The 27,688-nt window shown below is 42.9% G+C and overlaps 1 protein-coding gene across 1 annotated transcript in view; it reads right to left on the reverse strand.

Moving 5' to 3' along the window:
• pigg (phosphatidylinositol glycan anchor biosynthesis class G (EMM blood group)) overlaps nucleotides 1–27,688 on the reverse strand; it is a 123,287-nt gene that overhangs the window by 31,291 nt on the left and 64,308 nt on the right. Inside the window, exons 9-10 of the mRNA XM_034092573.2 lie at nucleotides 14,958–15,349; nucleotides 9,015–9,206 (exon numbers count right to left, since the gene is read on the reverse strand). Of these exons, the coding sequence (XP_033948464.1) occupies nucleotides 9,015–9,206; nucleotides 14,958–15,349 (584 nt within the window). The remainder of the gene's footprint in view (nucleotides 1–9,014; nucleotides 9,207–14,957; nucleotides 15,350–27,688) is intronic.

A 27,688-nucleotide genomic window follows, 5' to 3' on the forward strand; every position in this document is an offset into this window, starting at 1 on the left:
CAGGGGTTCACAGGTGTTTTGAGACGAGTTTGAATACATTTCCATTTTTAAGCGAGATCGGTATGCATGAATATTTTTAAATTGGGAACCTGCACAACAGTGGCTGTCTAGATAAAGCAGTACATGATAAAATGGGTCATGTTTTGTGCAGGTGTGAAGCACGTGCACACACAGAGATGAAAACAGACGTTTGCGTTGCCTCTTGTGGCTTTATGTTTGGTAGAATATATGCCATAAATGCAAAAGAAAGAGGACGGAGATGACAGAAACTTTGGCTCTGATGTATAAAGGCTTAGACAGACTTGGCCTTCAGCCAGATTCTTTGATGTCGAGCTATTTCCTTTTTGATCACTTGTTTAGAAAATGTGATTGGCTTCAGCCTTTCCCGTTACCTCAATTGCCTCTTTCGCCAAGATTGTTTTAAAATTGTTATTAATGCTAGGGTCATACTCTATGATCCCCTTGATATTAATACAAATAATGCGGGGTGCAGAACTTTGCTCTGTCAGTTCACTGGCTGTCTATTTTTAGGTTCATTTGTGATGATGCCATAAGGAAGGGTGTGTGTGAGAGAGAAACAGACACAGAGAGACAAACTGTATCCACAGTAACTCTTTGAACCGTTTAAAGGGAGCAGCGTTGGCGTTTCTCAAACCCATTAGCCATTTTGAAAGATGCAACATCGCAATTAGGCCGTTGGCACAAAGGGAAGGCGAGGAGGGAACCGGGGAGTTGTCAGGGGGCTTTACTCTGATAACAATTACAGAGAAAGTAACCCAGGAACACCAGACTTTAACTCAACAAAGATACTGCTTTTAACATTTACATTATGTTGCGGAAGAAAAAACAAGGTATTGAAAAATGTTGCTTTTTCATTCTAGAGGAAGAGAAAGTGCTCTTAATATTCTATCTAAATAAACTAATGGTAGAATGTTACGAAGTGCATCCACAAATACTGTATTTAAAGGGGCCCTCTAATGCTTTTTGGTGTTCTCCCTTTCCTGTAGTGTGTTATACAGTAGGTTTGTGTGCATGTGAATGGTCTGCAAAGGCTAAAATCCCTATGTTCCCTCCAGAGGGAGTTTCTCTCCCACACACTCCTCCCCTGCCTGAAACGCCTCCATTGGACTCCTTTATTTACACCTGGAACACAGTGACATCACTAGGTAACACTCACGCTTCTATTGGCTAGCGCTCCAACACTTTGGGACATCACTAAGTGCTTAACCACAACAGAGCCGGCGAGCTTACCAATCAGAGAAGACTGGGCTCTGGTTTCAGACAGAGGGTGAAAAGAGGTGCTGCACTAAAGTGTTTTCATTATGCTTCTTTATACTACCCCTCTACATTTTGTAAGCAAATGTTGGACTTCTTACTACATTTATTTGACACGTGAGGTAACTTTTCAGATTAGTAGCTAATAAAAAAAACAAATCAACAAATAAATAAACATATAAGTAAGTATAGGTTGCAGTACAGCTGCAGTACACACCTTTATCAGTGTGCGTGAAAGCATCAATAATACTAATCCAGTATTTTAATATATTTCTGATTTGCCGTAATGCATTACGAGTAAGTTAAGTAGCAGTACTTCTTCCACCACGGAAAATAAACTTAAATTCGGCTACATTGTAGTTAACATAAGCTAAATCAAATAAATACAGTATATCCAGCCCATGAGAAATCATCAACATTCTTTGAATGAAATCAGCAAATGGAAGCTAATCTACATTAAAGTATAAAAACAGATATAGCTTCTCCTCGCCAGGCAATCAGAGTACAGCGTCTGGGATGGACTGAATATCATTGTCATTGCTCAAGACTAAAAGTTTGTTTTTGCTAAGATATCTGGCAAGGAATTCACAGACTATGTCCAAAATACACCCTTGAGGCGGAGCGCCGTAATGATCAACTTGTTGAAGAAAAAGCTGAAGGACTGGGTCAACCGCAACCTTGTCAATCATGCAGTTCGTCAAAAGGAGCCAGGGTCCCTGCATGGCATTAGTCAGGTGTCTTTTTATGGGTAAGGGTGAGAGGTTGAGATTTTAATTAGCTAAGGAAGTAGGAGAGACTGAGAAGGAGAACAGGAAAGGTTAGGGAAGGCCAGGTACCGGTGGTAGATGAAGGAAGGTCAGGAAATCTAGACAGGAAGACTATGTGCAGCCCAGCACACTCATTATTTTCTGACGGGGGGTTAGTGGGAGATAACTCTGTGCCAAGCTACAGTCTGCAGAATGAAAAATTACCACACTTAGGAGCTGCAAGATTGTTGATTTCCCCTCTTTTCGGACAATTGCTAACAACAGCTATTACATATAGATTGCGCTAAAGGGTTCTGGGTACGCAGTCGAAGAGGCGTCAATCTTCAAGGATAATCAAGCATTTTTCAAAGCCCACGTTAAACATGATTTTGCATTATTCACGGTGAGTTCAAGGACGCAACAGATTGTCTCAGGTGCACAAAAGGGGAGGGTTGTGCTACGCATGAACTGTTATATAATATGTCGGGTACAATGAATGTGATTATGAAACTTGTGTGTTTGATTGAATTTTGAGGGGCAGGGAGAGGAGATTCCTTCCCTCAGGTGTTCACAACAAGAGTTGCAGTGCAGCAGCTCGAAGGAATCCAAACTCCTCTCAGCATTTATATTTAAAAGATAGCAGGAGGAACTCAAGAGCAATATAGGAATTGAGATGAACAGGTTTATTTTCTCACAAAAAGCAACATCCTTATTACCAAGCAGTACAGCAGGTAGTTTAATGTCTAAATGTTAAAGCATTTGACATCATTACAAATGTGTTCAGTCTTCTAAGGGATATTCTTCAATTCTAACCCAGATCTGTCAAAGAATCGCTCAATTTAATATGACTTTTCCCCGTCTCACCTATAATATATTCATCGTGTTTACTCTCCTAGTTCAGGGTGTTGACAGGCAGAGCATTTTGTAATGCTTTTTGTAGTGACATCCCTCTTTTTATTGGTGTACATTTTTGTACATATTTATTTAAATTGTGTCTTAACATCTTATTCTATTTATTTGTTTTTTCTTACGTCTTCCTTTGTGTTACTGAGAGGGCTATCTGTCGCTTTTGGATCACTATTTATTTTATTGTACTTTTTTATTATCGTACCTTTTTTACATCCTTGTATTCCTTCAATCGTTATATTATGTTTTTATGTGTGCAAAAAGGTTCCAGCATTGACCTGCATAGAATTTCTCTCGATTTTAATTTGTAAGCTGCACTTAGTGAATTAAACGCGCTATACAAATAAAGTTCTCATTCATAACACTCCGTTCGATGTCTCACTATGGGATGCGCCTCATCGCGGAGCAAACAGAAGCATCAATCTCATTACGCCAATCCTGATTGGCTGGTGATCTTCACGTCAGGGGAAATCACCCCCTATAAGTAGCTTGCGCCACAACGCATTCTTTTCTCTCCTCCACGGAGGGGAAAAGGATTAAAAAGGAGCATACTGCCACACCAGTCAGTATTCTCCGGGAATAAAAGACCCACACTGTCCTTTTCTCCGGATTAAGGACAAGGTGGTTTTATCTTTTCTCCCGTCCCACTAGTGTTAATTTCGTTGACTAAAACTATGACGAAATATGTTCGTCAACGACCTTTTTTTCGTTTAAAATTTAACACAGGACTAAGACTAAAACTAAATAAAAAAATAGCTGACGAAATTAACACTACGTCCCACCTGTCGAGAGCGGGCCCTCTCCACGCCACGAGGCGGCCAAGATGGACGCCCCTCTCCCTCACACCAGAGGAGTAAGGGACTCGGTGGCTCGACTCTGCGGCTGCGGGTTGAAGATATCGGGCACAGATTCACACCAGGTCTGTTCGTCCTGCCTCGGGCTGGAACACGCCCGAGGCGCTATCGACAACCCCAGCTCATGCGGACATTGCGTCCGCTTCACTGTTAACAGCCTCCGCCGACGGTTAGCTCGACAAGCTAGCCTGTCGGAACAGGACCCCCCAATGTCCACGGACCCGCCGACCGGCAGTCACGGGGGCGTCAACCACAGAGAGTGAGCCCCTCTCCGTGTCGGTCTGGGGCTCACTATCTGCTATGGCTATAGAACCGGAATCCGGTGACGGCAAGACACGCAGGAACGGTTTCCCGCGCTCCACTAAGCTGGGGCTCCCGGTCAGACCTCACCATGGTCTCACCCGCGGAGGATGTCCTCGGGCCTGACTACGAGGAGGACGAAGAGGAGGACGCCCTGGTGTTCCTCCTGTCCGAGTCGGATGAACAGGAAGAGGACATCTTCATGTCATCGGCTCAGGCTGCAAAGCCTGAGGCAAGTGCTGTTCTCCCGGGCGATAGCACACCAGCTTCGCCCGGTCTGAACATGGACCTGCAGGCCGTGTGTAAACGCGCTGCGGCCAGACTCAACGTCCTGTGGCCCGAAATGGCCAAGGAGACCTCCAGGTCCCGCTACGAGGGAAAACATCTTCCCCAAGCAGCGGGGAAAAAGAGACAACTCCTTCCAGTCTTCCCGGAGATGTTGGATGAGGTGTCGGTCTCGTGGAGAGACCGGCCCTTCAGCAACAAGGTCCCAATCCAGGGTGCCTCCTCCCTAGACTGTGAAGGAATGGAGAAGCTCGGCCTGCTCTGCATGCCGCCCATGGCATGCAGAGAAGGCTCACCTTCTACTAAAGGTGGGCCCGTCACCAAGCAGGAACCCCACGCTGCCAACAAAGTCGGACCGTTTTCAGTCAGCAATGACTGAAAAGGCCTACAAAGCGGTAGCGTTGTCCGCCAGGGGGCAGCCACTCTGGACGAGATGGCAGCGGTCACGGACATTTGTCTCCGTGTCCAACGCTGCGCCGTCCAGGCCACGGGCAAGGCAATTGGGATCATGGTGGTGCAGGAAAGAGCGAGATGGCTCAACCTCACCACCCTCCCAGACCGGGAAAAAGGAGGATGTGCTGGATATGCCCATCGTTCCCGAGGAAATTTTTGGCTCTGCTCTGGCCTCCATGCAAAGGAGGTGTGAGACGAAGAAGAGGGAGGACGAGACACTCCACCTCTGCCTCCCTCGAAGGGTCCAGCCGCTGCTCTCGCAGCAGCAGTCCTCTGCCCAAGCTGCCTCGAACTCTGCTCGGTTTAAAACACCGAAGACGCAGAGGTCGCAGCCCACCCCTTATCCCCAGCCCAGGCTGGAGACAATGGGGTGAGGGCAAGTTGGCCGAGAAAATCTCCGGTTCCGGTTGCAGCTCAGGCTCAGCCAACCCAGAATTTCGGCCAGCAGTCGAGGAAGAAGAAGCGAGCGGCGTGACAGCCCCTCCTTCTCCACTCCGTGAATGTGTTCCAGCCGCCTCGAGAGATGCCTAAACACCATCCTCAAGTCCGCACAAACACATGTCACACGTTGGTTGATTCCTCTGTCATAAAACATTTGCCGCTGACGCATCCAGGCTTCAGGCCGAGGGCGCAGCTCAAAAAAATGATAAGAAAATCAATAAAACCAATAAACAGCCTGTCAATTGTTCCCCTTTTGAGAGCAGCTACGGCACCTCTCAAAAGGCGGATTATTGACGGGTCTGTGAAGGCAGTGCCGGCTGGGGCTTTAAGGGCACCACCGTCACACGCATTGCCGGCTGGGGTCGTAAGGGCTCCACCGTCACACGCATGCGCTGTGCCGGCTGGAGCTGTGAAGGCACCACCGTCACACGCATGCGCAGTGCCGGCTGGAGCCGTAAGCGTGACATCTCAGCTGGCTCTAAGGAGCATACAGCAGGAGATACTCACGACATCTGCCTGGGCTTCTCAAAACAGTTATACTTTATCTGTTTTCACAAGCCCAGAGAGAGTCAACCCATATTCTGGAGAGAGAGATTCTCTCTCTCCTAGAAAGAAGGGTTTTATCTATAATGCCCGCCGAGCAGAGTCAGATTACGCAGACAAATGTCCTCGTAAAGCACCCGCTCAACATGGGGCTCATAATAAAACTGAACCCCGCGCGCCACGGCGTGCGGAGAGTATTGGTTATTATGTAATGCGTAGTGGCACTACACCCGACTTTTCTAGTGCGGGACGTGCCTACGGGTGCTGTCCTTTCACGGAAGGTGGTCACCACGGACGCATGTCAGACAGGCTGATAGGGTATTTACGAAGGTCGCCCGGTGAGAGGTCTCTAGAGCAGAGACCTCCAGCGGGCGCACGTAAATTACCCGCAGCTTTTAGCAGTGTTCCTCACCCTAAAACGCTTCCTGCCTTCTCTCAGAGGACACCATGTCCTCGTGAGGACAGCCAACACGATATCGTGTATGAACCGCCAAGGGAGGTTGCGTTGTCTCCAGTCACACACACTGGCACACAAACTGATCCCTTGGAGCGGCAGACGTCTCCTCTCTCTGAGAGCGACACAGGTACCGGAAGTGATGCACCTCGGGACAGAACTACTTTCCAGAGGTGCACCACTCTATGCAGACTGGACTCCTCATCCAAGGATCGGGAGTCCGCTGTGGGTGCGTTACGGCGGAGCTGCGTTAAATCTGTTCGCATAAAGAAAAAATGCTCAATGACAGCTGTTCTCTTTAATGCACGATTTAAACGCACTGTTAGGCGGGGACACACTCGTACACGATTGACCTCCGGGTCCTCTGTACACGCGTACAGAGGACCCCTGGCTCTGTTACCCCCAACTCTGGCCAGAATGAAGGAGCAACGCCACACACTTACTCTGATGTTTCCGCCCTAGCCCACAACGTACGGGCTGGCGGAGATATATCAGCTGTTGTGCGGGCAGCCATGGCAGCCCCCACCACGCAGGGACAGATTGTCTCAGGCGGGGGGGACGATCCTTCACCCACTCCCAGAGCGCGGGGCACTATGGGCCTGACCCGTGAGTGGTACAATCTGAATACAGTGGGACTCCCTCAGAAGGTGATAAACACTATTCAGAGTGCGAGAGCTTCCTCCACCAGGTCTCTTTAAGTGGAGGGTGTTTGAGGAGTGGTGCCTTCAAAAAGGACACATTTCTTTTCAATGTCCTGTCGGGGTGATTTTATCATTCCTACAGGACTTGATCGATAAACACAGAGCTTTCTCCACGATCAAGGTGTACCTGGCTGCTATTGCTGCATGCCATGTGGGCTTTGAGGGAAAGACGGCTAGCCAACATCCTTTGGTTTGCCGTTTTATGAAGGGAGCTCGCAGGCTCCTCCCTGTCTCCAGGTCGCTGGTGCCCTTATGGGACCTAGCAGTGGTTTTAAATGGGCTCGAAATGACCCCATTTGAACCCCTGGAAGGAGCTGACATGAAACATCTGTCACTCAAGACAGTGCTGTTACTGGCCCTGGCATCCGCCAAGCGGGTCAGCGATATCCATGCACTGTCTGTACATCCTTCATGCACCCAGTTTGCCCCAGGGCAAACGAGAGTGTTGTTGAAGCCCAACCCTGCCTTTACACCAAAGGTGGTTGGTTCGTGTACCCCAATTGACATTGAGGCATTTCCTCCGCCGCTGGTTTCCTCCGGGGAGCAGCAGCAGGATCTGTTGTGTCCAGTTCGTGCTTTACGCACATATATGGACAGATCAAAAGAGCTTCGTCTTAATGACCAACTCTTCGTGTCCTGGGCTAACCCTCACAAGGGTAAGCCTGTTACTAAGCAACGGCTCTCCCACTGGATTGTGGAGGCAATTGCTTTGGCCTATACGAGTCAGAATTTGCAAGCACCTTCGGGTCTGCAGGCTCACTCGACTCGGGGCCTGGCTACATCCTGGGCTTTGTTCAAGGGTGTTTCCATCCAAGACATCTGTGCAGTGGCGAGCTGGTCCTCGCCGCTCACTTTTGTCCGCTTTTACAGGCTAGACGTCTCCGCTCCAAGCGTGGCCCGAGCAGTGCTGGGCACCTTGTTGAGTCGGGACTCTACCTGTTAAATTCTGGTTGATCGGTGATTTTCGAGATAAGCTCGTCTGGCAATACGGGAGCTACAATATCCCATAGTGAGACATCGAACGGAGTGTTATGAATGAGAACTATAGGTTACTTACGTAACCCCAGTTCTCAGAGTAACATGAAGTGAGATGTCTCACCAGACGGCCCTTCTTGCTAAGGCGAAGCGAGAAGAGGTGCTTATTTTGAATGACGCATGCGTTGTGGCGCAAGCTATTAATAGGGGGTGATTTCCCCTGACGCTGACGTCAAGATCACCAGCCAATCAGGATTGGCGTAATGAGATTGATGCTTCTGTTTGCTCCGCGATGAGGCGCATCCCATAGTGAGAGATCTCACTTCATGTTACTCTGAGGACTGGGGTTACGCAAGTAACCTATAGTTTTTTTTTTTATTATTAAAAAACAGAAAAGTGTTACTATAGAATGATACAAAAGACTGTCACTGAGGGTGAATAGGTAACTAAAGGACGTGCATTAAGACTGTAATACCTTCATCTTGATGGAAGCACTTAACCAAAGAGTTGGACTTTTAACACTTTGTTGTAACTTCTGAACAATGGAGAGCAAAGCACTGTTTTGTATTTTTGTCATGGGAACTAAACAAAAACAAATTATCAAGCCAAATAAAAAGCACATTTACAAAGCTTTTATTTCAATATTTTACTATGACTTTGTTTTCATCGCTTACAGAAGACAGAAGGGGAGGGTGAGACTTGTGCTGGAGGAGACAAATAAAAAAGGTACCATTCTGTTTATACCACTGATACCAAGTGACAATTTAAATCAACTGTCATAGAGTGTGTCTCGCATTTTAGTGTAATTAATTGAATACGCTGCCAGAATTTTTAATTCAGGACTTACAGGTACACTAGGTCCGAGAGATTTACTGCTGTTAGATGTCAGGAAATAAAAAGCTGTCCAGCAGTTAATCATCACAGTTTAAGAGATGCGGGTGTTCGTGCCTAATGACACTTGCAGCACTGCAGCCTCCACGCTCACCGTGCTCTGTAAATCAACCCACTAACAGAGGACAGCAATTTGACGACTGCTACAGTGAATGAAATCGCAATCATAGGGGTTCACAAAAAAACTTACTTGGATGTAGTTCGGCCCGAGTGTTGCCAGGGAAACAAGACGTTGCCAACAGCTGCTCGGTAGCTGTAGACACCCAAAAGTCCGAGGGCGAGGGCAACCTTGGAAACCCATGAACATCGTCTTTGAACCAGGAGGTAGATAAAAACCAAACAGAAAGCAGCCAGCAGGGAGAGAACGGTCCGGTGTTCAGAGCTGGAAAACATAACAAAGTAGCAGACAGGTGTGGGGTGAGGAAAAGGCTGCAGTCTGATATGGAGTTCATTTAAAGCACCATGGATGTGACCTTTTAACCTAAAAGAATAACTTTTAAATAATTGTAATGTTACTTTGTATCAAGAACATTGGTGTCTCTGTCAGTCCCACTTTAGGCCCTGAATCAAAGTGATCGGTATGTAGTAGGGATGGGAATTTGAAAGCAAATGTATATTCGAATATTCGACCCCCCAAAAAACGGTTAACCGGTTAACCGAAATGTACATATCCTATAAAAAAAAAAAATTGGGTAAAAAAAAACATTTTTTTTCAAGATTTTTTTAGAAATACATACATGTTCAAATAAGTGTAGAAACCAAGTCGATTTTGTCAAATGTATTGAACTGGTGATCACAGTTTGACAGCTATAGGCCTACAGCTTTCATGTGTGGAGGCGATTCACAATCAGGCCAGCTGTAGAGAAGACCCTCTCAGCAGGAACGGAGGTTGCGGGTATAGCAAGGTATAGAATGTATATAAGTTTAATTTGGCATAGTTTGACCTCTACACCGCACTCACTAACCTGGTCGAAGTATTTCCACACATTACTCCTTTTTGACGCCATGTCTGTTGTGTAGGACTCTTCTTAGAGTGTAAATAATTACCGGACTATGACTGGTAAAATGTTGAATACCGGCAAAACTAAATCTCTCCAGTCAAAATGTCCATGTACTTTGCTGCCACACACGGTTGCCAAGCAGCGCTTATTGTTGTTTAGGCTGGCCACTCATGTGTCGCGAGTGTTGACAGGGGGCGGGGGAGCACGCTCAACTGTTAGCGCCGGAACCTCGCAACGGCTGCGGAGCTCATTTGCGCCACATTTGTGCCTAAAATAAAGTTTGAGTCTGCGTGATCCGCGTGTAGGGAGGGGCAGCAGCCGTATCATTGGCTAGAACTAGCTAGATCTGATGGATTTGGACATAAACGCGAGTGAAGTATAACCGGACACGAGAGAGAGAGATCAGCACCTGCAGCTCTGCCCGCTGTGAGGGGCCGGTGAGCGGAGCAAAACACACCTTTAGACGTCACCTAACACATTTAGCTATGGCATAGTCGTATATAAATACATTGAATTATACAATTTGATAATATGTAATCAACAACAAAAAAATTAATAAAAAAAAAAAAATTAATACAAATATTCATAACTACGGAGCCCTGGAGGGTTCATTGAGAGAAAAATAAATAAAACGTGGCCACGCTTTAGTAACTCGTGCGCACGCTTTAGTAACTCGTGCGCATGAGTTACTAAAGCGTGCGCACGAGTTAATAAAGCATGGCCTCGTTTTATTTAAATTGAGGGATTCCTGTCCGTGACTCACAGAATCTGCTGCTGCCCACAGCTGTTTTATAGAAGGAAAACATCCTTCACTTTATGAAATCTCTGTGGCACCAGTGGCCTGTATACTACGAAGCAGGATTTGCTATTTACACTATTCATTCATGAAGTATGACGCTGCGCTGTCAGCACGCGTCTCCATGTTTGTGATTGGTCAAATGTTGGTAACCCCGTCACTTTCACGTGAACGCCTTCTCAGCCGGACAGAGAAACCCTGGTTGATTTGCTGAGTTGATAACCAGCTTCGTAGGACCGTTTAGCGACATCGCGTTTGTTAGGGTTAGTTAAGCCGGGTAAATCAAACATATCCAGGGTCTGTTGAACTGGCTTCGTCGTACAGGGCACTGGAGGCAGTAACGTGTAATTCAGCAGAATCTGAGAAGAGCAGCACCAGCTGCAAAGAGCGGTGCCTTTTACTGTTTACTTCACTGCGTTGCCCTTCATTAGAACCGCTGGATAGAGATCGAGGCTGCTACGTTTAACCACACACACCTCTACACACATCGAACTACCAGAGTATTCCCCCTCGTTTTATGAAGGATATGTCCTGTCACCGGGGCGCATGCTGTGTGTGTGTGTGTGTGTGTGTGTGTGTGTGTGTGTGTGTGTGTGTGTGTGTGTGTGTGTGTGTGTGTGTGTGTGTGTGTGTGTGTGTGTGTGTGTGTGTGTGTGTGTGTGTGTGTGTGTGTGCGCGCGCTCAGCTCCGCTCTGTGTGTGCGTGTTCGGTGTGTTTGTGTGTGTCCGACACCCCCGGCATTTGTTTTCAAATTACCACGAACAGTAATTTACACAAATCTGGTTCTCCATAGTTATATGTGTATTCCCAAGTGAAAGAAATTCGTTTAATCTTAATCTCGATGTGCTATAGTCCTGCCGGAGTGCACCGGAACGAACGATACTATCATAAACAAATGCCCACGCACACACAAAACGAGGCCACGCTTTAGTAACTCGTGCGCACGCTTTAGTAACTCGTGCGCACGAGTTACTAAAGCGTGCACACGAGTTACTAAAGCGTGCGCACGTTTTATTTATTTTTCTCTCGGTGAACCCTCCAGGGCTCCGTACATAACTCATATTCGAATACATGAATAATTATTCGAATACCTGAATCATTTCGAATATTTGATTAATCGTTCCCATCCCTAGTATGTAGCACATTAGCCTGTCGAATATCCGAGTTGTAATTAATCCACTTAATTGAGTTAATAGTAAACAACAAAAGTGACTAACTAGTATGATAACATTTAGTTAAAGAGGGCACTATTTTGCAAATGTTCAGGTTGTATTTTGTGCCTCTAGTGTCTTCATGCTTTAATGCTCAAAAAGCTCTTTATTTCTCTCGTACTGCCTGTGCTGCAGCACCTCTTTTCACCCTCTGTCTGAAACCAGAGCCCAGTCTGCTGATTGGTTAGCTGGCTGGCTCTGTTGTGATTGGTCAACCGCTTAGAGATGTCGCACCCCTTAGACTATCACGTAATGTATTGGAGTGCAAGCCAATTGAAGCACATTTTTTACATAGTGATGTCACTATGTCGGAAGTAAACACAGGCTAAACTGAATTTGTGTCAGGCGGACAATTTACATGCGCAAAAACCTAAAAAAAAGCATACTATAACGGAGTGTGGCCGTGGCGGATACACTTAAACTTTAATGTGCAAAAGTATAAAAAACGTTTACATTTAAAAATGTCTGAATAACCCTTCTTGACACCTTTTTGTTTGCAATATGTAACTTCTATGTCATTCAGGTGATGTTTTCTAACTATCCCTCTGATACTCTCCTATTGCTCTGCCTTGGTTCTCAAACATTTACAGTTTCCTGATAGACAGAAAAGTGTTCTTGTTGCTAAAGTAACGCTAACTGCTGCTATCTCAGTTTGCCCTGCTGCCAGGACTGCTTTCTTTGACCACCTGGGGAATGTAGGTGTTTACACAGCTAGCACACATGCTTTGAATGCTGGGAGGAGAAGATTTCCAGGCCTTGGGCAATGGGGAATGCTGGGAAGGAGCAAGTGAGAGCTTCACACATTAAAAAGCTGTAAGGCAGATGCAGGGAAGGCCTTTTTGCTGTTGCTATATCTTGTGTTTTTGCACTTGCTTCATGTTTAGCTGTGCTAGCTAAGGAATCTGCTTGGAAAATTGCACATATAATGTTACAGCTGTCCGTAGTTACAGCTGTCCGTAGTTACAACAGTCCGTAGTTACAGCTGTCCATAGTTACAGCTGTCCGTAGTTACAACAGTAGTGTTTCAATGAAGAGCACAACATCGGAGGAAAATGAAACATGCTGTTGCTTACACATAAACAGTTCATGTTGTATCTATTTTGACACCAAAATTAAATAAGCAAAAATTCATCAGGTTATTTGATCAATCAAAGAAGAAAGAGCAACACTTGAAGCACCATAGACTTTGAGCAACAGAGAACATTTTGACGAGATGAAACACAGCCAGTCATATCCTAAGCAGTAGTTTAAACTTTAAAGAGGCATAGAACTCCAATTGTTCACTGGATTTCAGGCAATATACAGTTGTATGAAATTACACTTCCACTGAGCACACGCAGGTAATAAGACCTCAAAGGGCATATATCAGAGTTGAAAAGAAGCTGTGTATTTGGACGTTCTGTGGATCAGACAGGATGAGGCGTAACACCACCTAGATCTCATTATCCGAGCAACAGGCAGTGCAGGTAGCAAGAAAGGGCAACGCTGGACAGGGAAAAGGTCAGAATCCACATCTCTATTCCACAATGCATGTTGAAGAACAAACCATAATCCCCTGCCCTGTTCTGTTGACAGAATATTAATGGCTCTGAAACAGTCGGTTTTACTGAGAAATCACCCCGTTTTTCTACAGACCAAGCAATCACAGAAAGCTATTTTCCCTCCTTGAATTTTCAAAAGATAAATGCTAAGTGGATGGTCCTGTCAGCTTCTCAGCCAGAAAAACACCCTTTGTCAGTGTCAGGAGCAAAGGCTTGTATAACGTGAACACCTTACACCTTTCTAAATGTCACTGAATGATCACTAAATTGTTCAGGGACTTATTTTGCAGTCAAGTGTAATTTCCTAGAATATTTCACTCAACCAGCCCCATGAAGTATTTCCTATATTTCCCATAATGGCCTTCAATTCTCACCACAGAACAGGAGAGAACTTGTGTAGGTGGAAAGACAAAAAGGATTGTCACCTGATTGTGTTCCAGTCTACTGATATGAGGCTTCTTTGTCCGTCGACAAATTGGTCGCTTTTTCTTACAATGAATTTATGTCTGTGAGACTGCTGAATGGTCGTACTTAAAATAGTAAAAGAAGCCTATTATCTTGGATTCTCTGTAGCCGTGTTGAAAAGTCCTTCTTATATTTTTCTGTCACCTATATGTTCCCACCTATCGGCATGAAAAAGGCTAATAATTCTGCCTTGTCTTATGGGTTTTATGTCCAATATACTTCAAGATAAGCGTCTGAACACTAATATAATCACTCTATAAATCCAGCTCTTTTGTGTTGTTTAAAGGGAACTCCATTACTTTAAAGGTACTAAAGAGAAATAGAGAAACAGACCACTCGATCTTTTTGCTATTCATAGAGTGTCTTTTCCCTGGGGATCCTCTCAGTAATCACATAGCTGCCAAGAGTAATTCAAGATCAGCCAGGTAGCTGCTGCTGTTAACACTATTCTTTCTGCTTTGCTGCCTCCTCAAAACATCCAACTTTTACAAGCCAACTTAGCTTGCCAGCTGTGTAGCACTGTTAAACTAGTTTGGCTCAATAAGCCTAGCTAACAGAACCTAATCTATGCTCTCTGATTAAATCCATTTTTAACACATTTGAACTTTTCCATACCATATATTCAAACAACACTTGGAAAACTGGATTTAATAACTCCTCCTCACAAATAGAAATAGATTTCTAATACAAACATCTCTTTATACTTAAATATTTTATATTATACTTTCATGATTGTCTTATGCTTCTCTTCTGTGACGTGGTCTTCAGTGAAATTAAGAAGTCTTTTCTGTTCTAAAGGAATTGGAATGTCCTTTTAAAATAGATGTAATCTTGTAACCAATGGTATTTGTTGTGAATTGTCATGGCCATACTGTATTTGATTTATTTTGCACAGCTTCCACAGAAAAAGAGGTGTTGATGTCAGTGAGACTACCTGTGTGAATAAAGCATCTGCTAAGAGGCTAAAGCATTGGCTGACGCAAGCAGTGGGGATTGTTAAAAACACCACTATCATGACCAGACATGAGGAGTCACTGGCAAAAACGAAATGAAATAAAATGACTGTCATGTTTTGATCTCTTTTTGAATGATTAATTAAAGAGGAACAGTAAACCTTACCTGTTGAGCCAGTGTCCCATGTCAGGAAGATGAGCCCACTGCACCCCGGTCTGGTTGAGGGAGCGCAGCAGTCGGCAGCAGAGCAGAGTGAATGGCGGTGTGGCTAACGCTAGCCACTTCTCTGAGTAAATCTCTGCCTTGGGAGAGGGGTCTTTGGAAGGGAGGATAGACTCTTCTTCGTCTGCAGTGCCCCTCTGCTCTCTGAAGTACTTGCGGCAGACGTCCTGGAAGATGGCGAGGCAGAGGGTGTTGAGCAGGAAGTACCAGGTTTGGTGCTCTTCCTCCACGAAGCTGCTGGCCGCCAGGCTGAGAGTGTGTCCCACCGTGCCGGCCAGCAGCAACACGTCCAGCTCCGACAGCGACCACTCACTGCCAATGCTCCTCAATGGAGACTGTTGAAGAAAACAAAAGTGCTGTTAGAGCAAAAACAATGTGTTTTGTGGTTAGAGTACAGAGCCGACAACATTAATATGTTGCTTCTGTCTAAAGAGGCATTGTATTCATCTTGTCTGTTCATCTGCTAAGTGTCTCATAAATCAAAAGAACAGATGTCCCGATAGATGTTGGAGCTAGAGACCAATATCATTTTGGTAGAGATTAGGGCTAGAAGGTATTTTGGTTGATCTTGCAATAACGATATGATTCAGTGTACTGGAAGGAATGATAATTGTTGCAGAAGTATTATTTATTTTCATAGAAGGTCTGAGGAAGGCTTTTTTTTTATATCCAGAGCATCTCTGTGGCCCAATTATATTTGAGTTACTTTTTATTTTAGTTTGACATTTTAACGACCATTTTACCTTGATACCAACTACAAATAGTGCAACAAATTCAAGGACAACAACCATAACATTCTGACTAGACGCTACACCTATTTGTAACCCCCAGTTAGAGTTATAATTGTTCCACTCAGTGGGATAATCATTTAGATCAAACTACTGCTTTGGTGATTCATGCCAAATTGAAAAGAACTCATCCAGTGACACTTGTTTTCGACCACTTACTGTACACCTGCCTAATTATCTTACCAACATACTCAAACTCAAATCAAATGTGTCTATTGATGCATACTGCATATTTCTCACAACAAATATTCATCAGGTTTTTAAAATTTTTTTTTTACGAATACACAAGATTCAGTCAGTCATGTCATTTTACGGCATGTGTCTCATATGGACTTTTATTTGGCCATAGCGCAGCAGAGAGTGACCGTGAGCTGTTATTCATGAATTGTGGTCATCACTAATGTATATTTTAAATCCCATTTAAAGAAATTGGTGTTTGGCCAATCGTGTACTTGTATGCAAATCATTTGGTTCGGTGATGGCATACAAAGAAAGATCAAGTGAAGTTCAGCACCAGTCTTATAGCCAGACAAACAAATACAGACCTGCATCTTAAGAGATCACCTCTATGACACTGAGAGGCTGAGATTGCATTTACACTATCTGCAGGCACCTGGTCACTGTGAGATTACTCTGTTTTATACTTGCTTTTTTTCAACCTGTCACACATGTGTCGGTTTTCTTTACACAACATGCAGTCAAATTAAATATTGAGTTCTGTTATTTGTGTTTCAAAAAAGAAAAACAACATCACTCAACTGTTGCAAATGTAGAGTCCACAGCTTGTAGGTTGCATACATATTCATACCTTATGAGAATCTAGGCTGTTCTTTATGAAATGAGTTTGATAACTATCCATGTATTCAAGTTTTTTTTAACATGCCCTAAATTAAATAACCTGTATAAAACTAAATTATCACACTTCTTTATCTTTATCCCACACATATTTCATGAATAATCTAAGCAGGCTCTGCCTGTTAATTTTTCAAAATCTGAATTAGCTTTACATTACTGAGAGGAGGATTGATGCCCTGTATGCCTACAACTTCGTTGTTCATTTTAGATACAAAATGCCACAGCCCAAAGGGATCTGTAATATGTTTTTCCAGCTCCACTGCTCCATTTTTGAGTCTCTGTTCTACAGAAAATTGCAAATTGTTAAATCTCTAAAGCAAAAATCCCCATGACTCTCTTCACTGAGCAAGTATTCTGCATTATGATTTGTGTTTGTGGCATTTCATTTCAAAGTGAATCGAAGACATACTTAATTGAAGCATTTGTAAAAACTCAGCAGCATCACTATCACTAAAGTATTATTACTCTAATGCTATACAATGTATGCAGGTTAGTGTTAGGGAATCATTTGCTTAGGTATTCAACCTTTGACACAGTTCATAGTTTTCTCCTTTCACGGTCTCCTTTCCCATGGCATAGGTCTACGGCCTTGGGTATTGCTGCCATCTCTCTTAAGGAGGGGCAGCTTGGGCGCATTGTTGTTGCCAGTCTATGACCGAGCACAAGCCGCCATGAGATAGTTTACTGTTCAGGGACATCTTCTTTTCTGGAACGTAGGTTCCCTGGCGCACATTCTTTTCTATGGACAACAGCTCCAGTTAGATTCAGGGTCCATATTTGTTTAATCTCGCTGATAAAGAATGTTGATTATTACACTCTGAACTAGTTAAAACCTGGAACTACAGAAGAGTTCTTTAGAATTGGTTTGGCTTCTCAACCGTGTGGTCAGATCGTGGCCCGTGATATGTCTTGTGAATTCTCCGGCCGAAGCTCCAAATAAACCGTCAGTGTTTGCCATCAAAGCTCCAGCTCTCCTCGTATCTCTCTGAGTCCTGTCTCCAATTGCTGCAGAAGTTTCCCCCACAGTTAGTTTATGACTTGCATTTTGCAATCCCTATCAGTATATCACAAATGATTGGTATTAATCAATTTTACTGCCTTTTTGACACAGTTGCCTATTGTTGTGAACTAGGTTAGGCTTGCGTGTACTGTCCTGACTGGTTCAGGTCTAACTTTAAATAAATAAATACGTTATTTCCACAGGTATGACCTGTGGAGTACCACAGGAAACCCTGCTTAGCACCCTTTTGTTTGATCTTAAAATGCTACTGATAAGACATGATTTTTCAAAACAATAACATTAAATACCATACTTGTGCTGATAATAATCAAATTAAAGTTCTTAGGGATTGTCTTTGATCTAAAATTAGCATTAATGTTAAATAGGTTAAAATGCCTGCATTTTATTGTCTAACATGTATGTTAACATTAGACAAAGAGATTGTCTCAAAAAGTGTATTCATGCATTCATTTCAAGCAAGTTAAAAGCTTATCAAAGAAATCTCTGCCACCATCCAAACCGCAGCTTTGACCAAAACAAAACAACTTGAACCAATTCAACCTAATTGAAGTTTTTGCTTTGACATAACAGACATTTAAATAAAAACACTACTTAACTTCGACCACATTTTTTAAATGTTCTCTGTATGAACAATTTGGTTTCCGGTCTGCGAAGTGTTCCAATCCAGTGAGGCTACAGGAACGTACTGGTCCCAATCTCTACGGCCCTGACCAAGACATAGTCCGGCGTATAACATCCATCATTTACAACCTGAACTGAATCCTAATGTGCCGAGATGGATAAAGGTTTTTACTCCTTTACCCTGTCCAGTCCTCCTTTGCACCATGACAAAGCACACAACGTCATCATTATGTCATCATTATGAAGGGATGATGACGTTTTTGTCAAAAATGTAATATTTTGCCTTTCTGGTTTCATCTTGGCATCCATGCCAGCCACTATTCATATTTCTATGACTTCAGCCAAAAGGTAGTATGGAACTCAAAGATAAGTCACCATACCTTTGGAAATACTTCAACCATTCTTGGGTCCAATATGTGTGTATGATTTATCTACTGGCAAGCCACTATGTTCAGTGGCAGTTCATGCAGTTGTGATCCATTTTGGACTCAGCCTTCTGTGATAGGACTCAAGCTTACTCTATCTAAAAGTTATTTTCACCAAGTAAAAAAAAGAGCGCTTTTGTATTATAGACTCTTACAAACGTTGCGAAATACTCAATTCATATATTTTCAAAAGGTTAATATCCACCCTTTAGTCACCTTCTTTATAGACACCACATCTTAAAGTGGACCTATTATGCTATATTGGAAAAATATATTGTAGGGCCATACCTATACAAAACATGTCTATGAAGTTTTTTGCTTAAAATACCAAACAGTTCACCCATTGTAGCCATGCCTCGTACTGCTCATACCCCTCTTTTGCAGCCCTGTTAGAGAAACGCGGATTTTGGGTCCCGAGCTTGAAAAAAAAAGAGGAGGCGGAGCTAATGCCTGATCAGAATTCTACCGGAGATAAAGTTAAATTCTGCTGTGATAAAACGCCATCCTGTTCTAAACCACATCAAAGATTATTTCTGAAACAGTATGGAGCTCAAATGCTTTTTCTCTTGCAGGTTTATCACAAGGTGAGTTCCTTTTTTTATTTCCTGCTTTTTAAAACACATGTGCTCGACAGTACAGGTTAGCTCTGAGTGTTAGCAAGACTTGCTAATGTAATCAAAGACGAGATTACGTCCAAAACACGTCAGGCATTGTTTCTGATAGCGATTTTCTGTGGGTCCGCTCGTTGTACCCCTGTTTTTAAAAGATTTGGGTACGGAGGAAAAGAGAGGGGGTTTTATTTTCTGACGCTGCGTGAGTTCCCCGACGCAACGGGGACACATATATATGTATAAAATACATCACAAAGTGCATTTTCCATGATAGGTCCCCTTTAAATGAAGTGCACTCATCTTAAGGTTATTAAACTTAATTCAGCTGGAATTCTAATCACATTTCCGTTGAAGTGGTAAGTTAGTAAGTGTGCTTAATCTTCCTGTAGCGGAGAAACTAATCAGGAAAAAGTTTAGATGCTGCCCTTAATGCAGCCATTTGTCAAGCCAAAGCAAGGTCAGTTTTGCACTTTGATCTGAACTTTATAAGTGATTTTGTAATAAGACTTTACCCGACTTTGAATAAAAAAAAATGTCTCTTTCATTTATTTCATTTCGGAACTTTGTTGCACATTTTTTTCATTCCAAGTATCAATTTGGAAGCATTTAAGTTAAAGGTCGCTGGAAACTGTAAAAACAAATGCAAAAACGCCAACATCTGAATTTATCTCAAAAGAAATTCAAAGAGGACACCCTTTCAATTAATTACCAACACCAATATAGTGTTAACCAGATGCATTTCATAATCTTTATATCTAACTTAGTTTGTCAGTCATGAATTTTAGCATACAAGGAGTCTTAACTCCTCCTAGGATTTTAACCTTTGCTAACTATTTACCTGCACAGAAAACCTATATCACACAATACAGGACAGGGAATACCCCAAAAAGCATACTAGGGCCCCTTTAATTTGACCTAATATGGTGACCATTGGCGAGCCGTCAGGGCCCTCTAGGCCCTCTGTGAGGGCCTAAGATATTCTAAAAAATAATATTTGAAAACATTAAAAAAAAAATATATGTATTTTGTGTTACATTTTTCATTAGTTTTACCAAAATAAGTTGATTTAATTGTATTTAAAATAACATTTCCAAATAAATAAATCCTTCGAATCTGCCTGTTCAGTTTCTGTTGGAATGTGAAGGGTTAAATTCCGTCTCTGCGAGTTACGGCCCGTCCACACAGCGGCGTGCGTTGACGCTTCCCCATTCACTTTGAATGGGGTGACGTCACTTTTAGCCGAAATGCATCGTGGGAAGCGACGTGGAGCGTAGCTGGCGTGGCTCGCTGCAAAAGTTGAGCAATGTTCAACTTTTGACGCCTCGGCGAGGCGTCAGCCAATCGAATCATATGCCAGTACAAGCTCTAGCCAATCAAACCGCTGCTTGTGTGTCAGGGGCGGGAAATTCATGTGATTGGTTGTTGGTCGAGTTTCAGACACGCCCGCCGGCAAGCGTCAGCGCACGCCGCTGTGTGGACGGGCCGTTACTGTGAAGACGGAAGAGCTTGGTCCCTCTCTCCATTCATAGAGGGCCAGCTATAGTAACTCAATGAGAGAGTAATGTCAACTGACAGTACAATTGACCAATAATATCTTCCCTCTAAATGGGCGGGCTTTATTTTCGCGGACTTTATGACAAGTTCCGCCCGCTGTGAAGTAGGTGTGAGTGGTGCAGTGACGCGTCCTAAAACCCAGAAGTAAGCTGCGCTCGGATTCCCTCGACAGAAAGCAATGGGATTTCTCCATAGGGTTTTGGAAAATAGCTTGAAAGAAGGTCTGTGGAAAACGAACCTGTTAGATAAATGCACGTTTTGTTCAGCCGGATAATATCCACATGTCTACCCTACTTTTATTATTTTAGAATCATAAATCTAATCGACAGATTTATGATCGATAGATTTATGATTAGCATAAATGCGTTCATGATGGATGGCTCACTTCAGTGATAGTGATGACATCGTTTGCAAAATTATTAACCGAGTCATTTTCAAGATTGAGTTACAATGATAAACTGGAGTGGCAAAGGAGCTGAATCAGCTGAATGACCCGCTATCAAGTGCTTCATCCAAAAGGACAGGAGGATGGACTTTGTGTTTCAGTGATTTGATCATCAAAGGTAGGCCTAAGTCATCTTCAATGTGGGCCGCCGTGCCGACTTAATTCATTTTTAATTGTTACTTGGCTGTGGGTGCCCTGTCATGATAGGTGTTTATATAAATGGTGTTGTTTTGTGTGGTAGAGGGTCGCTGTCATTGATGCGTTTTGCACCCCGGACCACTGTTTTGATATTCCGCTGAAGTATACACTGTGACGTAATAACTCTTCTTTTTTTTTGAGGGAAGGGGGGTCAGAGGGCCTAGATATAAAAGTCACGGCTCGCCACTGATGGTGACAGACATTTTAGGGAATACATCTGAGGAATTGACCATGAGAAAGGATCATGTAAATCACATGTGTCAAACTCAAGGCCCGGGGGCCAAATCAGGCCCTTGGTGGATTTAATTTCGGCACACAGGATAATTTCTAATTACTATTAGATCTGGCCGGCCAGTATATTGCACGCACACCTTCACTCCATCCTGAGGGTTTCCTCAGCTCAGAGCCTGACCCCAAACATTGATGAACTTGCACCCAAGATGAGATGCCAAGTATCTAGCTTGAACTAGCATCACAGAGCAGCACACAGTTTCAATGTTCCTTTTGCACTTTTTTTCTTGCGACAACAGGGCATGTTTGGTTTTTTCTTTGAGGGAAATAGTTTTTTTGAAACTGTTGTTGGCCCGTGGAAAAATGTAATCATAAGAAATGAGTCTGGAAAAGCTGCAGATGGAGCCATAAGAAATTAATGCAACTGATTATTTAAAGAGCCTGTGACAGCATCCCAACAACTGTTGTGCAATGAAATATTGGGCTACTAGTAATCTCGAACCGTCAGTTTAAAAAAGAAAAAGCGATACCGTTCCGTTAAATATCAATAATTTCGAACATCGCGGGGAAATTCCTTCGACTCATTTTGAAGTTTTTGGGGAAGCCGGAAGTGACGTCAATGCGGGAACGCTTCGAGAGCCAAACACGGACAAAGTGTGTTGTCATGCGTAGAAATGGTGAATTACTGAGATTAGGCACGTTAATAACGTTTTAATGAAGTTGACTACAGTATATTCATATTTGTCAGTGCTTTCATGTCAATTTGGCGAACATAAACATAAATTATCGTGGTGAAGATGATGATTACATTAGGATTAAAAATCGGGAGTGAGAGCTACTGAATTTCCTCCCGTAAGATGTGATATAAAAACAAACCGATTATTTTTGTGGTTGTAAACTCAAGTGGATGAAACTACATTTATTAGTGCTTTCATATCAATTCGGCGAACATATGATACATTAAATGATCGTGAGGATGATGATTAAAAATCGTTTGTTTGAGCCGGTCTGCATTTCCTGATGAGAAAACAAACCGATGCTTTTTGTAGTTGTAGTACACCAACAACATGGATTAAACGAGTGTTTTTTTTACCACAATGTTGGGGAAATTAATGGATAAAATGCACGGATTATTATTATTATTCCCACTCCGATCGGGACACTAGGTCCACCGTTTCCCCGCAGCGAGGCTCCCCCCGTTGACAGTTTACGTGGGCTGGGTGCAGTGGCGGACTGGCTATCGGGACGAATCCCGATGGGCCGGTACCGAAGTGGGCCGGTCAGATAAGTCACTAGCACATCCCCCATAGGCGGCGCGTGAGGCTCAGGTTTGAGAAGGCTAAATAACTTCTTTTACCTGACGCTGCCCGCCTCCGGCGTCTATAGAAAAGAGATCAACTCAGTGTGCAGAGTTTAAATCTCTCAAGTCATATTACAGGATAAAGAAAATTAAAACCTGCACTGGCTCCCTGTTCGTCAACGAATACACTTCAAAATCCTTCTGCTAACACACAAAGCTCTCAATAACCAGGCCCCCCCCTACCTCTCCGACCTGATCCACCACTACACCCCTTCCCGCAGCCTTCGCTCATCAGAAGCGAACCTCCTCTCTATCCCCAAGAAAACCAAGCTCCGAACCTGGGGGGACAGAGCCTTCTCCATCGCTGCCCCCACCCTCTGGAACTCCCTCCCACAACACATCAGAGACTGCACTGACCCCCCCACTTTCAAAACACTGACCAAAACACACCTCTTCAGACTGGCTTTTAATCTGTGAATTATGCTGTATTGCTGTTTTAATAACTTTTAAATGTTATTTTATCTTGTTCTAATAACTTTTAAATTCTATTTTATCATGTTTTATCACCACTGTAAAGCGTCTTTGAGCACCTGGAAAAGCGCTTGGAAATGCAATGTATTATTATTATTATTATTAAAATACAGTTTAAACTGCCGTATGCAGAGAAGACGCCGACGTGTCGCACTTATCATTCATATTACATCATCAATCAGATCATCGATCATATAATATCATAATATATCATATATTACCTTATCTGAGTCAGCTTCTCCAGCCTCATCTGGCCGTGCAACACTCAGTGTCACAGACTGTATGCAGAAGTATTATTTAACACATTATGTTGACGAAACACTCGAGACAAATGTAATTAAAGTCAGATCCACTCGTGTCTTAGACGTGAACGCGCTCTCAGCTGGAGAGAGAAACCCTGGCTTGATTTACCGAGTTGATAACCAGCGTCGTAGGACCGCTTAGCGAGATCTCGTTTGTTAGTTTGTTGTTGTGGCAACTTCTAATTGTGGGAAAAACGAAAACGTTCAGTAGAGACACAATAGCCAGCATGTGTAGTTCTGGGGGGGTGTTCGATTCCAGTTTTGGATAGTCTGGCGTGGTTTCGTTCCATTTCACACAGCTGTTTGACGGGGAACTGTAGTCCTAAACGATAGCTGGGGATTATGGGTAGTGTAGTGTCTTCGGCCATCCTAAACTCAGAAATGTTGACAATCGCAATGATGCTCGAAATGTCCCTTATAGGCCTACGTCTGTTTCCGGTTATTTTTATTTCCAAATTCAGTTCCTGACGGACACCAAAAAAGCCCGAGATTATGGAATTAAACCAATAAATAAAAGCAAGGATAATTGTGTGTTATTGGTGAGTAAATAACTGTTATTTTGAAAAGAATAACAAATTAGAAGGAAAGAAATATTTAAAAATACAGATTTCAGTATCCTGAGGCTCTGAGCCCCATTTATTTTCCTCACAGACGGCAACAAAAGTCTGAAATTATACGATTTAAAATAAAAGCAATAATTGTGGCTTGATATTGAGTAAGAACATGTTTTTATGAACCACACAGCTTCCGGTCTTCCACAACCCGACCGGAGAAAAAGACCTGCTGCAGCCTGCAGGCACGAAACACGTTACCAGTAGAAATACATTGCTTTTAAAATCGTGCTGTGCAACACGAAAAAAAGGGGCAAATCGTGATGGTGAACACGAATCAATAGATTAAAAATCGTGTTGGTGAACACGAAATGCTGTGAGACTGGGTTGGCCCGCAATGACGTCACCCATCATTTGGCGGGACTTGAAGAATCCGCGAGAAGATCCAGAAAATTGTCAACATTGAAGGGCAGATTAATGGTTATCAAAGTACAAATATCCAAAATCAGTTCAGTAACGGTTTTCAAGGGGACAATATGTACTCAAATTGATGGGTTTGGATGATGGGGGAAAACCGTGTCACAGGCTCTTTAATGTTTAATGTTGTTTTTATAGGCAATAATTTAAGCTTTGTTAGTTCCAGGTTTAATATGTGCAATAAGTTCATTTCAATAAGTTTTGCAATAAACATTGAACCAGTCCGGCCCTCGACTAGTACCCATTCTTTTAATGTTGGCCCACTTTGTATTTGAGTTTGACACCCCTGATGTAAATCATTACATTGTGTTTTCCCTTACATTTTGTTGGCATAATGTAATCTACAGATACAAAAGGTATTGTTTGTATACTGCATGCTTAATGCTTTCATTGTTAGGTTGGCTTTATTTCTTTGCTCACCTTCATAAGTTGTGCACCAAATTTTGGTCTTTTACCTTTCCAGCTAAAGTGTGGTGATTTCTCAAGAATCCCCTGCTGGATGATGAAGCACACTTTACTAAGCTCAGTCATTACCCGCCAGCTGAGCTATGTGCAAATTCTTCTGACATTTGTGTGACATTCAAACTGAAAGAAAAATATTCGACAGTCTTTTTCAAGGAAGCCCGAGCCACAGTATATTTCCTCCACATGCTCCCGAGTATAGATTTAGGAGTTTATTCCTTCACCCAACCTTAATGTCGATTCCTCCTGAATTATTATTTTTTTCAGCACTTTGCAAACTTCTCATAAGGGAAATGAGATATAACCTTTACAGATAAATTATAATGAGCAAAGAGGTGCAGCAGTAAGAGGACTCATATTTTAGGGCAATTTAAACAAACACTAAAGACGGAAAGATTCCACCTTCTGAGTAACTAGTCCCATTATATCTGATATGCTTATATGATATTGCCCACATTTAGAGGAGCAATCTCAACATCGCATGCAATTACTTTTATTTGTTGAGGGTGAATTTCAACATGTCATACTTTAAAAAGGGAAACTAATTAACATAAACAAGCCAAATAATGAAACTAATTTAATTTACAAGGCCTGGGCAAAGGCTAGGAAATCAGGCTCAGAGGTAGAATGGCTGCGATTTAGGCAGCTAAGGAATAGCTTCACATCACATATTAAAAGTGCCAAGTTGAAGTATTATCTGTCAGTTACCACAAAAAACCTGAATAATCCTAGAACATTTTGGAAAGCCATAAAAATCAATATCCACCGGTGAGATCCGTAATGAGCTACCTCCTTGCCTTACCACAGCATCTGGCACTATATCGGACAGGGCCACCATGTTAAATTGTTTTAATAAGCATTTTTGTCCTGTGGCTCTCCGTTTCAATCTGCTTCTGTGATCACCACAGTCTGTGACTCTGAACAATGTGATCTGGAAAACCCTTTCAGTTTTACTCCTTTTACTATTAATGTTGTTCATGAAGCCTTATCCAAGTTAGATCATAAGAAACCGGCTGGTCCAGACAACGTAGAACCTTTCTTTTTAAAGATAGCTGCAGATTTTATTGCTCCACCTCTTACTACTCTTTTTAACCTCTCCCTCAGCACAAACACAATTCGAAAAATATGGAAGTCAGCGTATGTCCTGCCACTACTAAAAGGAGGGGAGGCAACTATTTTAAATAATTATAGGCCCTTCTCTAAATTGTCAGTTCTGGCCAAGGTTCTTGAACGCCTAGTGAGTGAACAGGTAAAGGAGTTTTTATGTACAAATGACATCCTGTCTAAACATCAGTCAGGTTTCAGAAAGCAACATAGCACCATCACTGCGACAATGAAAGTAGTGAATGATATTGCGAGTATCTTAGACAAAACGCAGAGTTGTGCAGCTCTGTTTATTGATCTTTCCAAAGCGTTCGATACCGTCGATCATCGCATTTTGAAGCAGAGGCTCAGTATTGGCATATCCAGCCATGCAGTGGGGTGGTTTGTGAACTACCTCTCTGAAAGGTTCCAAAGTGTTCAATTTGATGGGCTCACTTCTGAGTGGTTAAACATTACAAATGGTGTCCCACAAGGTTCTGTTTTAGGTCCACTTTTATTCTCCATCTATAAACAGTTTAGGTGAAAATGTCGATGGAGCAACCTTACATTTTTATGCGGACGATACCGTGATGTATTGTGTAGGTCCCTCCATAAGGAGGCTGTTGTTAAATTACAGGCTGTTTTTAATATTATCCAGATGCAGCTCGCAGAGCTTAAGCTTATTTTAAATGTTGATAAAAACTAAGGTAATGCTCTTTTCAAAAGCTAAAAAGACACCAGAGACTGCTTTGGATATTGTAACTACGCAAGGAAAAGTACTCGAGGTGGTTACCCATTATAAATACCTTGGTATCTGGCTTGATGATTGCCTCACTTTTAAACTTCAGGTCGATAATCTGCTTAGAAAGCTAAGGGTGAAGCTAGGTTTCTTTTTCAGAAACAAGTCCTGTTTCTCGCTTGAGGCCAGGAAAAGGCTCTGTGACCTTTTTACCTGTGCTGGACTATGGTGATCTGATCTATATGAATGCACTTGCACAAGTAAGTGCAAGTGCACAAGAATGCACTTGTGCAAGTGCATTCTTACTTGAATGCACTTGCACAAGTAAGAATGCACTTGCACAAGTAAGATGCTGCCTATCACAGTGCACTGAGATTTGTTACTAACTGTACAGCACTTACACATTACTGTACACCAGTGTTTCTCAAACTTCTTCATACCAAGGACCACTTCACCAATAAAAAAAACACTCGCGGACCA

Source organism: Pseudochaenichthys georgianus, chromosome 10 (assembly GCF_902827115.2).
Source record: "Pseudochaenichthys georgianus chromosome 10, fPseGeo1.2, whole genome shotgun sequence".
Lineage (NCBI taxonomy): Eukaryota > Metazoa > Chordata > Actinopteri > Perciformes > Channichthyidae > Pseudochaenichthys > Pseudochaenichthys georgianus.